Raw genomic sequence first — 15,768 nt, 5'->3', positions numbered from 1 at the left:
TTAACCAGTTTGTAGCTTACTCATTTGCATTGGACGAAAGCACAGATAGAAATGACAAAGCTCACCTAGTCATTTTCATCCGAGGAGTTAATGAACATTTTACTCTGTCTGAATGTCTTCTAGATGTAATTACAAAATACAACTGGAGAAGAACTTTTCCAGGCTCTAAAGGCACCATAGAACAGAAGAGGTTGAATTTGCAATGGCTTGTGACAATAGCAACAGACGGGGCTCCAGCTTCATAGTATGTCAAAATAATATACAAACGTTTGATATTTCTTATTCTTTTGATGTTATTATTTGTAAACATAAGCAGACCGTTGCCGCGATCCTCCACTGACCGCTTCCATCTGTTGAGATATGAGTCTCTTCCCCTGCTCTAGCCTTACAGCACACTGTGTTCGGCTGGCAGCATCGAGAGCACGAATGACGATACGCTTTTTGGAGACCTCTGGGTTAGACTATATCTATCAGATGTTGAGAAATATCAGCTACTTACTTGAACCGGTCTTGCATGTCAGTGATGCGCTCTCGAACTGCCTGTATGAAGTCATCGTGGCCCGCTATCTGGCTGGTGACGACAGAGAACTGGTGCCACTTATACCTCTCCAGAATACTCAACATGGCAGCCGTCTGGTGTTCCAGGGACGGCGCCAGTTGCAGCTGAAGGCTGGATTGAGAAGCCCTCTGAAACAGAAGTTACCATCTTGTCCTAGATTCCGTCTCAGATTCAAGCGGTCGAAGTCTGGAAAACAGATTACAAGACGCGTCGAAAAGTCAATTTACTCATCTCCTTCACACTGCAGATTATAAAACTCTGTGTGTTTTTCTCAATATACTCGCAACTACTACATAGTAACACATGATTCCGATTTAAATTACCTGCTCCGCCGATTTAGTAGAATGTGTCTATGTCTAAACGAAACATAAAACAGTATAACCACAGTCTACTATATACATTCACGAAGCTTGAGTCTTGAGGGTGCTAGAAACAATAGACTGTGACTGTACTATTTTCCATTGCCTGTAATGAGGCGATATTAGCGATCCTAGTGGTGAGCAACTACCTAATGTTTGCATATTTACTACGTATTGAGCTTCGCGACTGTATATAGTAGACTGTGGTATAACGTCGTCTGTTGTTGTAACGAGAATCCTAGCTCCCACATACCGGTAAGGCATCGTGTCACAAAACGTTCACGTCTGAGTATTTTCGAAAACGTAAATATTATTCAACGCCTATAAAAACGCAAATATTAAAGATATTGCTGAATTTATTTATTTATCTATTAATTAATTTATCTATTTACTTATTTAATTATTTATTTACCTATTTATTAATTTATTTATCTATTTATTTATTTACCTATTTATTTATTCATTCATTTATTTATTTATCTATTAATTAATTAATTAATCTATTTATCTATTTATTAAATTATTTATTTATATATATTTATTTATCTACATTTATTTATTTATCTATTTATTTATTTATTTATTTAATCACTCATACACTCTCACACTCACACACTCAATCACTTATATATTTGTTTACTTATTTATTATTTACTAGCCGTACCCGTGCGCTCCGCTTCACCCGTTAGAGATAAATATAAAGTAATTACATAATTAAAATAGGACATTTGATCCAGGGAACATTCGTGTTTGATAGAAGGATAAATCGTTTAATATGTTATTTAATTTAAAATGTATTTTAATAATTAAAATGCGATCATTTTGGTCCAGACACACTCATTTGGTGCATTCCTTTAACATGTTTCTTAATTTTATTACATGCAACCATTGTTTAATGAAGATTGACATCATTTAGATTTAATGTGTATATTTTATTTTACTTGTTACAGGTTTCCATTGAATTATGGTAATAACTTAATTTTAACCCTTGTTTTCTACGTATTCAGTAAATGGCGTTTGGTCCACTATGGTTCTGAACCCTTCAAATAACTTAAATTATATTATATAATATTACATATTATATTATATTATATTATATTATATTATATTATATTATATTATATTATATTATATTATATCAGAAGTTACTGTAATAACATTATAGCATTATGTCCATCTAGAGAAACTACACTTTCCAATGGTGAAATAATAATTAATTAGGCCTACACAAATCGGTTAATTTAGCTTCCGATATTACTTCATTCAAACACAGAAACATTCTCTGTAGGCTATCTTTCATAGCTTTCGATTGTTGCTGTCCAAGGCCTCTTATAGACGAAGTCATTTATTTTTTAATTCATTACACGGCCTTAGATGGCAGTTATTTTAATTTTAAAACTTATTTATCTCACTAAATATCAGTTCTATCAAACTTTTTCATGGAATTAAACTTATTGCAAATTATTTTTAAAGAAACTAGTGTTACGTAACATTTTCACAAAAATCAATAATAAGCTAGATATTTCGATTTATTTAATTCAGGCCCCCTTATAACCCTCCTTTTAAATAATGTATTTTGAATGCCATATGGCCTAAAATCTAAGTTACAACGAACTTAATTTATATTCCAATTTTCATCGAAATCCGTTCAGCCATTATCGCGTGGAAAGGTAACAAACATACAGACAGACATACATACATACAAACAAAAATTTCAAAAAAGCGATTTTCGGTTTCAGGGTGGTTAATTATATATGTTAGGGACAATTATTTTTGGAAAATCGAAAATTACCAGAAAAATTTTGGCTACAGATTTATTATTATTATAGATTTATTTATTTATATTTATTTTTGTATTCTATAGTTAGATAATATCTAATATCTAGAATATATTATGTTCTGGGAAGTGAAATTAATTTGTATTAACGTTGTATTAGATCCATTTTTCATAATGAATTAACAACAGCTCTTAAATACCCACTCCCGTATGATCGATGTTTTCCTGTCCATAATATTCCTCCACTTTGACGCTCTGCCTAAACATGATGCTTACCGATTGTAGGAGACTTATCCGCGTCTTATATCTAAGTAGGGGAACACTTTGAGAGAGGAACATAGGTTAAGGGTGTTTGAGAATAAGGTGTTTAGGAAAATATTTGGGGCTAAGAGGGATGAAGTTACAAGAGAATGGAGAAAGTTACACAATACAGAACTGCACGCATTGTATTCTTCACCTGACATAATTAGGAACATTAAATCCCGACGTTTGAGATGGGCAGGGCATGTAGCACGTATGGGCGAATCCAGAAATGCATATAGAATGTTTGTTGGGAGGCCAGGGGGAAAAAGACCTTTGCAAAGGCCGAGACGTAGTTGGGAGGATAATGTTAAAATGGATTTGAGGGAGGTGGGATATGATGATAGAGACTGGATTAATCTTGCTCAGGATAGGGACCAATGGCGGGCTTATGTGAGGGCGGCAATGAACCTCCGGGTTCCTTAAAAGCCAGTAAGTAAGTAAGTAAGTAGGGAAAACATTGAATTTCTCCTATATCGACGGCTCAGTGTATTATTATTATCATCATATCATCATCATCATCATAAAAAAGTTTGGAAACGCTCGACTAGACAATCAAAATGTCAGAGTTCAAAGGATTACAATAAAAGAAATTGTAAAATTTAAAAGGGACTATTTTGGATAAATTAAACAAAAAACTACAACAGTGTGGGTATGTAAGAAGATTGTCCGACGGCAGATTGCCGAGAACGGTTCTAGAATGGGAGGTAGAAGGCAGAAGAGGAAAAGCTAAACCTTAAGCAGTAGTGTCAGAATTGTAAGCTCCGAAACCGGTTGTGGAGCTAGAGACGTCCAGTCGGAGCGTGAACTTGCTTATGTCTGTGGAAGCACCGGAGCACGCAACGAGTTATAGTGGAGCGCTCTGCTCCGTTTAGGCTCTGTCTGACAACGCTGCCTTAAAGGGATTGATGGACATGGTGCTAGGAAGTATAAAGAAACATGGAATGGACATAGGGAAGAAGATATGGCAGACAGAGAAATTTGGAGATGGAAGATAAAAGAATCTTAGTAGAAGCTCCTTTCAAAATATATTAGCTATGTTTGCAAATTTTTTGAGTCTGCATGTTTCTGATTGAGAAAAACCTCAGCATTGAGTAAACTCTTGTTGTTGTTGTTGTTATTATTATTATTATTATTATTATTATTATTATTATTATTATTATTAGACCATTTGGACACCACAAACCATATCCACCCAAATATGTAATATTTTATGTAATATTTAATTCGTTACTATGTAACTTATTAAAATATCTTAGTTTTGTTTGTTGTTTAAATTAGCCATTGTAAACTATATTTTTCAATTTGTTTTTATCGTCAGTGTTATATAGTTAATTTTTATCATTGTTCATTTTGTTATTGTATTAAATGTATCACTGTTCTGGACTTTTTGATGTTGTCCAGCACATTAAATAAATAAATAAATAAATAAATAAATAAATAAATAAATAAATATTGTTATTGCATGATCATGGAAATAAATTAATTGTTCTATAATAGGAGATGCTCTGTCTTGTAAATTTATATTGGCTCATGTTGTCATTATTTCTAATAAAAGTTTTTAAAATACTTTATTTATAGAGCTTAAATCCATTGCACTTATCTGCCATATTAGAATAATATTAATATATTAACTAGTAATTGTTGGTAATTCTGAATAACTATGTTCTGCAGGTGGTAAACTTTGTAATCATTCAATCGAGTTTCTTGTACCAGTGCGTTTTTCCTCGAAAAAAGTTTACCGGAATTCTGTCACTCGATCACATTATACAACAACAAAAACGTAGGTTTAAAAATATTAGGCCTACATACCTTATATTAAAATGAGTTCCAAACGGAGCTCATCGATTTTAAGCATAACGGAAATTCTGCAATTTCGAGCTATAGTTTCAGGATGTATAACGGAAGATGGCAGCACTAGATTGCATGAGTTACATTTGCACCAACGATAATAATGAGAAAATGTAAACTCTTGGACTCGGCAATGGTGGAAATTTTAATTTTCAATTTCGCTTATTAAATATATATCTTTGGAATTTGTAATGGCAAAAAGTTTACCGGAACGCGTTCCGGACCGTTCCGTCTGAAAAAAGCGCTGGCTATTACTATTATTATTATTATTATTATTATTATTATTATTATTATTATTATTATTATTATTATTAATATGCTTACAATCTTTGAGGCTTAAGGTAGGCTAAATATCTTGACAATAGGGACAAATATTATTCGGCGTAAGAACTAATAGATTAACGTAATGAAGAAGAAAATTAAAAAAAATTTAAGAAGGTTGGTATGGAGAAAACTATGCCGAGAAGAAAACTGGGGGGTACTCTCGATACTGTTGATGGCAGTGGCTGTGAAAGACTAATAGATTAACTTAACGAAAAGAAGGAAATGGGAAAGATTAAGAAGGGAGAAACGGCGAAAAGCGATGACGAGAAAGAAACTGTAGGAATACTCTTGATATTGTCAATGGGGGTTGCTCTGATAATGTAGTCATTATTTATTTATGTATAAACAAACAGATATTGAAATAATAAATAGAAAATACATTAAGATTAAATTTTGTCAATGTTTTAATTTTCTTTTTTTGTTTTCAATATTAAAAATTGTATATGGTTCAGAGAAACTCTTCACAAATGTCCAGGCAGGCCGTGCCAGTGAACTTTTTCGGCCGACATTAAATTTGCAAGCTCTGGGTGACCATTTAAAATTTTAAATTCAATGTTCTCTATTAGCACTTTTCTTACATATTGTTTTAGTAAAAATGCTATTTCTCCTCCAAATTTTGTACTGTGTTAACTATTTTAGTAGGTCTTCTTAAAGATGTACTCAAAAAACACTTGCTATCAGTATTTTTCTTAAACCTCAGGAATTTTGGGGAAAATATTTTTTTCTCCTAAACATCACTATCTTTACCTGTTTTCATATTTGACTACATAAAATAATTTTCCTTACAGCTTGAAGGATAATCTGATTAAAAGTAAATAGCAAGCTATGTTTCAGGAAGCTTTAAGGGGAGAGGATGGTATTTTTAAAACTTTTTTCCTATAAGGTGTAAAATATTAATTTTTTGTATGTAGAGAGCTCATAGCTGTGGCAACTCAACCAAATAAAAATATTAAAAAAAAAATTATTTGGGGGCCCAAATTTGAAAAAAATATATATGTCCAATGCAGGATTGTACTAAAACCGATATATCTAAACCGTTTTTAAAGATATATTCAAACAGTTTTTGCAATGTATTTGCAAAAGCATGTTCTGCAAACTGTCTGTAACAGAATTTTGATATTAGTCCCTACGTTTGTAAAATAAACAATTAAAATTTAATAACAATTTTCTGATTTCCTTTCTTGCAAACAAACGGACGTATTTTTAAAATGAAATCAATTAACAAAATTCTGTTACAGAGAAAAGTTTCCCAATAGTCTAAAGAATGTGTGTTCTAAGTTTCATGCATGTATCTTTAATAGTTCAGAAATTATATCCATTTTTGTCTGGCAATGTAGCAAAAAAAATGAAGTTACTGGAAACCGATAAAAGCGGGTGTGTGATTTAAAAATCCATAGCGCAGGAAGTTTAAAAATGACGTCTCAACATCCGATAAGGGCACAAATACCCACAAAATGTTATGCAATGCATTCCACACATATCAAAGGGTATTTTAAAGAAAAAAAAATTGAAAATTTAATTTACCGGAAACAACAATAAAAGTGGGCGAGTGACTTAAAAATCCATAAAGCAGGTAGTTTAAAAATGACAACTCAACATCCGATAAGGGCACAAATACCCACAAAATATTATGCTATGTATTTTAAAGAATTTTTTCTTTTTTTGAAAATTTACTCATTTTTCACCAAAAAATACCATCCTCTCCCCTTAAAGGTAGCTATGTGGAGAAAACTTTGGGCAACAATTTCGAGTTTTGCAGGAGTGGCAGTGATTTTTTAAAATATAATTTACACCTTGATTACGCACATTTTAACACTGTATCACTTCGGAATATGTATGATAAGAACTTTCTTGTGTTAAATTTTAACGTACCTTATTAACATGTTTCGACCTATTTTGGGTAATCTTCAGAACTGGTCCTTGTTGATCTTGGCGCTTCTTATTTCCTGTGAGGGTGCGTTCGTAGTGTAGAGTTAAATAGTGTATGTGTTCTGAATTTGAGTTGTGTGTTGAGAATATCGTTGGGGTGTGTTTTCGTGTGTCTGTATATTTCATATTGTTCTAGTGTGCCGAGTTTCTGGTTTTTTGGTTAGATGTGTAGTATTTCCATGTCTGTGTTGATGTCTCTGTAGGTATGGTTGGCATTTGTGATGTGTTCTGCATATGCGGAGGTGTTTTGTAATTTTGTTATGGCTGTCATATGTTCTACACAACAAAACACCTCCACATATACAGAACACATCACAAATGCCAACCACACTTACAGAGACATCAACACAGACATAGAAATACTGTACATCCAACCAAAAAGCCAGAAACTCAACACACTAGAATAATATGAAATATACATACACACGAAAACACACCCCAACGATATTCTCAACACACAACTCAATTTCAAAACACATACACTCTTTGACTCTACACTACGAACGTACCCTCACAGGAAACAAGAAGCGCCAAGACAAACAACGACCAGTTCTGAAGATGACCCAAAATAGGTCAAAACATGTTAACAAGGTACGTTAAAATTTAACACAAGAAAATTCTTATCATACATATTCCGATATAATTTACATTTACAAAGAATTTCATTATTCATACAAATTTTAATCAAATATGGTGACATTTTGTACAGCACCTAATTACATGCAGTATGATATGTGTACAAATTTTTTTAAGATCTACCTCAAACGGTTAAGAAAATTTAAATTTCAACCCCTTATACCCTTAAGCACTTCGATCTCACACACTTATGTCGCGTTTACCACTTTTCTTGTGGAAACTGGATCACGGCACTAAGGAGTTCGGTAGTTTTATAGAGCCCAGTCCTTGTATAAAATCTTCTCGACTGTTTTCGTAGCTCTAAAGTTTTACCGTCACTTTCCTAAGAGGATAGAATTATGGACAGTGAACACCTTTTACGATCCTTGCTTCCAGTTTATGAAGCTTGGGCAGGAAGATAATGCCTGTACAATTCCGTTCGAACGAAATAATTATATATAAAAGTGTGAAACAAATTTACGTGGTCTGCTAAGAAAAATGAAATAAATTTTAACATCATCACAGTATCAGGTATTAAAACATGGTGTGCCTCAAGGTTCAAGTTTGGGACTTTTGTTGTTTATTATTTATGTTAATGATCTTCCCGACTATATTCGGAATGGATGTTCCGACTCTTTTATGTTTGCTGATGATTTAGCCGTTAATACTATTCATAAAAATAGTGACATATTGTCTATGGAACTTGCTGATGTATCAAGTAGAGTTGTTGATTGGTGTAGTGCGAATAACCTTATGATTAATTCTAACAAAACTGTTAAATTAAACTTTGGTATTAATCGTCTTACTACTGTTAGTAATACTGCTGTTAGGTTTCTGGGCATCTTTCTTGAGCCTAGAATGGGATGGAAAACTCATGTTGACTATGTTGCTAAGAAATTAAGTAAAGGCCTATATATGTTAAGGTTGTTAAGGAATAATTTACCTAACAAGGCATTGTTTACAATATTTCATAGCCATATACAAAGTCATTTAAATTATGGTATTATTCTTTGGGGTCACCATACTTCTGCTCAAGCTCTCTTGATATTACAAAAGAAAGCTTTAAGATTAATTTATGGAGTACCAAATACGACTCATTGTAAACCTCTTTTTATAAGGTCACAAATCTTGACATTGCCGTCTATGTATGTATTGGCCTGTCTTCTTTACATTCGGAATAACATTAATAATTACACAGCATGTACTTCTGTTCATAAATATTCTACAAGAAATAATACAAATTTATATATTGACAAATTTAAATACAGTATTACTCAAAACAGTTTTCTATTGTTTGCTTTTAAATTATTTAATAGTCTACCTATTGATATAAGGAATCTTCCATTCCGAATTTTTAGGACACGAATTAGGACTATATTATTGGCAAATCCATTGTATGATGTCGATGAGTTTTTTAATATTCATGTATCTTAATTTGTATCCATTGTATGATATCATGTATTTTTAATGTATATGACGATGCCATACATGTTCCACATGTTTTTGCAAAATAATCTATCTATCTATCTATCTATCTATCTATCTATCTATCTATCTATCTATCTATCTATCTATCTATCTATCTATCTATCTATCTATCTACCTACCTACCTACCTACCTACCTACCTACCTACCTACCTACCTACCTACCTACCTACCTACCTACCTACCTACCTACCTACCTACCTACCTACCTACCTACCTACCTACCTACCTACCTACCTACCTACCTACCTATCTATCTATCTATCTATCTATCTATCTATCTATCTATCTATCTATCTATCTATCTATCTATCTATCTATCTATCTATCTAAAATGATGAGTTCCAAGAAGATGACATACGTTTTAGCATACTTTTATAAGTTTTGCATCACTTAAGGCTCTTTATTATGTTAGGAGTGATATTACTGAATATAATTTATCCTATTCGTCTATTATTCATTACATAAAGACAAAATAAATATTTGTAAATACAAACATTTAAGAAGACGAACTGTTGTATTCTATATTGTACAACAAGTAATACAGCTACAGGTAAATTGTAATTATTTCTAACACAGTTTTTCCTTACTTATGAAACAGGTTATTTAAAGTAATTAAGTCTTTATCATGAAACTTTATGGAAAATCGTAACAATTAATGCTATGCATCAGAAACAAAAACAAAAATCCTACAAAGATGGGTCCTCAAATTAATATTCTCTCAGAAATGAACAAATGAGCCGTTCAGAGCAGAAGTGGTGTAAGTCAAAATTGGGTAAAGAGGTTTAAACTAAAAAGTCTGAAAAATACAGCGCAAAGCAGCAATTAATATGTCCTTCGTACTATCCACTGACTACTAATATTAGTTTAAATAAATTCAATATTAATTTCTACTTTGCACTGTATTTTACCGAATGTTTACTTTAACCCTCATTACCCACTTTTGACTTACACCACTTCTGCTCTCAACGGCTCAAATGTTTACAATCACTGTAAGAATAGCATATCTTCCAATGTAAGCTCTTTGCCAAGAAACAAATGAGGAAACAGAATGCAACCGTTTCCGCTATAAGATAAAATGTATGCACTACATTTATTTATTTCTCTGTACATGATTCATTGAGTAATATGGTGAAAAGTTGATATAATTTAGAACAAAGAAAATTTATTTAGGAGAATTATACAAAATTTCTTCTTATAAATTTGCAAAAGAAAATTTCATCATAATTATCCCTTGATACATATACTCCATAATCATAATTAATTTTTAAATGAGTGAAAATGGTGCAAACACTTGGTATCTTATAGACAATACGTAAATAAGACATAGTTAAACGTTATGATTTATTTAACGACGCTAGCAATTGCAGAGGTTATATCAGCGTCGCCGGATGTGCCGGAATTTTGTCCCGCAGGAGTTCTTTTACATGCCAGTAAATCTACTCACATGAGCCTGTCGCATTTAAGCACACTTAAATGCCATCGACCTGGCCCGGGATCGAACCCGCAACCTTGGGAATAGAAGGCCAGCGCTATACTAACTCGATAACCATGTCGACAAGACATAGTTACAATCCTATTTTCCTATATATGGAAAACGTAATGACCAGGGAACGGATTTATATGGACTAAAAATATATGAAATATGTAAATATATATGTAGTTATTTTTACCAAAATATGGAATTAAATATGGATTTTTACCAAAATATGGAATTAAATATGGACTTAAAATTATAAAAAAATGACTATGTACGTTAAATATTGGTACATTTTAATCAAACTAAACAAAAAATATAATGGACGTACCTTATCTTCCAATGTAGTTTCAACAAAACACAATTTTTATTGTCTGTTACCATAACAATAGGTTACAAACATTTCTTTCAAGTGCTGAAAAGTGAATCTTCTTCTATTGTCTCTGAGGATAGATTTATACTGACTAAAAGAGCGTTCGACGTCACAAGAAGTAACTGGTACATAATTCAATTTCACAATGTCTGCTGGGGATAAGTCCAAGTTAATCTTCACTGTTGATTCACCACTCATCACAGCAACAACCTTTTGTAGTTCTTCATATCCAGGGTTTTTTGAAAGTACAGTGTCCACCTTAGCTCTTACTGCATCTGCAACTTTACCTCTACCACGATTCAGTTGTTCCACAGTACTATTTATAATTTCAAAACTTTCAGATAGTGAAAGGTGCCTATTTTGGAGACTTTTGAGCGTTTTTATGATGCATGAAAATGTATGCTGAATGTGAGCTAAGTCATTCTTCACACTTATGTCACAGGTAACTGTTTTCGCAGTATCAATTGAGACTGCATCTTCAGAGTCCAATGCAAGGAGAACATTGTTAATAGAGTCTATATGTTCGGCATAATATTCAACTGCTTCTAGCCATGTAACCCATCTAGTTAAAATTGGCTTTGGTGGCAATGGAATTTCAGGGTACATTTCTTTCAACACGTTAACTCTACTGGGAGCTTTGAGAAATACTTTTTTCACTGATGAAATCAACAAATCTACTTTAGGGAAATTGTCTCTGACCACTTCTGCCACACGATGAAATGCATGCGCCACACAAGTAAAATGAGTCAATTTAGGATATACAACAGATAATGCTTGTCCAGCTTTGACCATATAAGGGGCAGCATCGCTAATAAAGAATAACACATTATCGTACATAATACCCTTTGGCCACAGGATACCCATAGCTTCGTTGAACAGTTTAACTATAGTTTTGTTATTGCACTTTTCTAGAACATCACAATGTAAAAGAATTCGTTCAGAATATTGTTCACTTAACAAACCGATAACTACATTACCAACAAGTCTACCTTCTTTGTCGGGAGTCTCATCAATGGAAACCCAAATTGAACTATCTTTAATTTCATCTCTTATCTTCTGTATTGTCTCATCGTAGATGGATGGAGCATACGTCTTCCTAAGTGTTGACTCATCCGGGATTGTATGTTGAGTATATTTTTCAAGGAATTCCCTGAAGACCTTATTCTTTAGTTTGTAGAGAGGAATATCAGCAGAGATGAGAGAACGGCACAGGTCGATGTTAAACTCAGATCTTACATTCGATGTTGTTGGTTGTGTTAAAAACAATTGTCTCTGCTTGGAATTTAGTTGTTTGTTGGCCTGATGTTTACTAGTTGTAATGTGTTGTTGCACCAGGAACTTTTGTGTAGATGATACTGCACACTGACACAAATTACAAAATAATATTTTATTGTCAGTTGATAAACCATCTTCTTTAAATTCTGAAATGTAACTTGTTAGTTTTGATTTTAAATTGACTGAATGACGTACTTTTGGCATATTTACCGTCTTTATAGTATGATTTACAAAACTGAACCTATGTGTACTCTGACTGGCATTTAACTGTTGAGCTGCACAACTGAAGTCTGTTAAAAATTTTAAATTAAATTAATACAGTTTTGTAACTTACTTTCCCATTGTTGATAGGACTGCTAATTTTCAAATAACTCTGATGTTAAAGGGATTACTGAACATGTGTTTAAATCTCTATTGTTGAAATGTATTTTTAAAAGTTAATGGAATTTTGTTTTGTTTTATTGTTAAACCTAATATAATATGGACTGTTTTATATGAAATATGGAAAATATATGGAAATTAACGAAAATATGTACTAAACTCTAAAATATGGAAAAATATGGAAAATAAAAGTAGGATTTTTCAACCCTACACATTGTGAAACATAAAGATAATGCAAAATATAAATTATATTAGCTTTATAAGTAAATATGTATTTACATATAAATCCTTTCCCTGGAATGACTTATGTACCAATTACATAATGAACTCGATGCAGTTTTTCACAATCTGTATAACAATAGAGTAGAAGGTAACTATGGTCACATCGTCCCACCTTTGCTTTGTTCACTATGTTGTCAATAATCATTTCTAACATCTCGGAATCGACTTTAGAAAGAGTAGTAAGTTCAGTTTATAATATTTAGGATCATACACCAATGGTTCATTAAACCTACGAGGCGCATCCAGAAAGTAAATTTCCCGATTTTTTTCCCCTTGAAAGTAAACGTAATTAGCCGTGTCAATTGCGCATGCATAACAGATCTATGACGTATCAATCATATGCCAGCCGGACAGGTCTCGCCTGGTGCCAGTAGCGTGGCAGCAGTGGTCCGAAATGGAAGCTCTTATTCCTTCTCCCGCCGCCTACGAGGTTCGGTCGGTGACAAAGTTCTTTAATGCACAAACACACTCTCTCTCCCTCTCCCCCACCCTCCCCCTCACCACTACATCTCCCCCTCCCTCTCTCCCTCTCCCTCCCAACTCTCTCTCCCTCTCGCTCCCTCCCTTCCTCACTCTCTCGCTCCCTCCCGCTCCCTCCCTCTCTCTCTCTCTCTCTCGAGCGTTTTGGCAACGACGAAGAGCTGAAGACGTCTGTCACACGCGGTTCTATTCTCAGGCGGCAGAGTTCTATGACAGAGGGATACAAAAGTTGATCCCACGATACAAATGTCTCAATTCTGAATGTGGCTATGTTGAAAAATAGCTGAAACATTGCTGTACCTGTTGCCAATAAATGTTTTCCTGAAAGTGTGTGTTCTCTTTTAAAAAAAATAGGGAAACTTACTTTCTGGATACGCCTCGTACATTAACCTATTATCGATTTATTAATTTGTCCTACAATGTAATATCTGTGATATTGACCATTAATATTTGAGGAGAAAAATTCGCTCCGGCGCCGGAGATCGAACCCGGGTCTTTGGTTCTATGTACCGAGTGCTCTAACCACTGAGCTACGCCGAATTCATTCCACAGCACCGGACCGAACCCCTCTCCTTCGTTCTTACCCTTGTGGCAGTTGACATTGGACATATGCGCCAACATGTATGCCTAACTTGGAGTCAGGCCACAAGGGAAACAACGAAGGAGATGGGGTTCGGTCCGGTGCTCTGGATTGGATTCGGCGTAGCTCAGTGGATAGAGCGCTAGGAGGGAAATTTTCTTCTCAAATATTAATTGTCAATATCACAGATATTATTCTGCAGGACAAATTAATAAATAGATAATATTCTCATAGTTGCAGTGCATATATTTGTACAGATTACTGTGCACGAAACTGCGGAATCCCGGCCAAACAAGTCACTCAGCTGAGTGCGCTCCTAGTATAGTGGCAGTTGACATTGGACATATGCGCCAACATGTATGCCTAACTTGGAGTCAGGCCACAAGAGAAACAACGAAGGAGAGGGGTTCGGTCCGGTGCTCTGGATTGAATTCGGCGTAGCTCAGTGGTTAGAGCGCTTGGTACGTAGAACCGAGGACCCGAGTTCGATCCCCGGCTCCGGAGCGAATTTTTCTCCTCAAATATTGTCTACATTAACCTGCATAAATACAACATTTTTGTTAAAAAAAATAATATATTCTTATCCTTACATAAATCCTTATCCTAATTTTACACATTAAAGTCTCTCGTTTCGTAATTAACTTATATTTTGCTTTTTGGGCATCATTTTCCGAACATTAGTAATAGAAAAATTAATAGACAGTATTTCCTCCACAGCTTCATATCTGCGTCATGGATTTCTAGCAATGCCTTTCCTGTTCACAATATCAAACCCCGTTGCCCTAATATTGGTTCCGAACTTCCCTATCAGCTCTCAAATATTAGGATATTACTACGATGATCCGGGAGCAGACTAAGGCAAATATTTGCATGGATCCGTACTCTATCTTGGCAGAGCTTGCCAATGAATACGCCAGAGAATGTTGTTAACATAAAATCTGTCGCACACGAAATTCGATACTGGAGTTTAGTTTCTTTGCGTTTGAACAATAATAAAACAAAAAATGAATGAGAAAATGTTAAGTGCACAAAACCTCCCAATCCTGACAACTATCAGTTTATATTTCTGTTTTAAAATGTCAGCAATTTAAATTTCATTATTAATACTCGAAATGGCAACAAACTTAATTGGCTCTTGATTAGACTGATGCACAATTACGGGGGGAGATCAGAAACAAAGGGGTATAAGTGCATTTAAGTTATTTTTGAGAAAAAGTACCTACGCTTGAAGCTATTTTTCGCTATTTACATTAACGACATCTCTACTGCCCTTAAACATTGTCAGTATCATCTCTATGCAGAAGATCTTCAGATATATATATATATATATATATATATATACATTCACGACCAAACTCACTTAATGATAGCCTATCAAAATTAAATCATGATCTTACGTTAATCAGCAGCTGGGCTAGAAAATGCGGGCTAAACCTTAATCCCGGGAAAACGCAAGTAATTCTACTAGGACATCAAAGATTACTATCTTCCATCAGCATTAATACACTTTTGCCAGTGACTTTAAATAATACTATAATACCATTCAGTACTACGGTTAAAAACTTAGGTTTCCATTTCGACTCGAATCTCAGCTGGAATGCACAGGTAAAATATGTCTGTAAGAAAACTTTCTCAATCTTGCATTCACTGAAAAGACTGAAAAATTTCTTTCCTTCTAAACTGAAATAGATCTTGAGACAGACCCTGGTGATGCCTTACT

At 33.9% G+C, this 15,768-nt stretch overlaps 1 protein-coding gene across 5 annotated transcripts in view; it reads right to left on the bottom strand.

Moving 5' to 3' along the window:
- Positions 1–15,768, bottom strand: part of Nmdar2 (NMDA receptor 2) — an 825,403-nt gene that overhangs the window by 713,785 nt on the left and 95,850 nt on the right. For all 5 annotated transcript variants that reach the window (XM_069831779.1, XM_069831775.1, XM_069831778.1 and 2 more), the window contains exon 2: positions 500–687. In XM_069831779.1, coding sequence (XP_069687880.1) covers positions 500–687 — 188 coding nt within the window. The remainder of the gene's footprint in view (positions 1–499; positions 688–15,768) is intronic.

The sequence above is a fragment of the Periplaneta americana genome, chromosome 7, assembly GCF_040183065.1.
Source record: "Periplaneta americana isolate PAMFEO1 chromosome 7, P.americana_PAMFEO1_priV1, whole genome shotgun sequence".
Taxonomy (NCBI): domain Eukaryota; kingdom Metazoa; phylum Arthropoda; class Insecta; order Blattodea; family Blattidae; genus Periplaneta; species Periplaneta americana.
The sequence above is the reverse complement of the archived record's forward strand: the minus strand, read 5'-3'. Positions and strand labels throughout refer to the sequence as shown.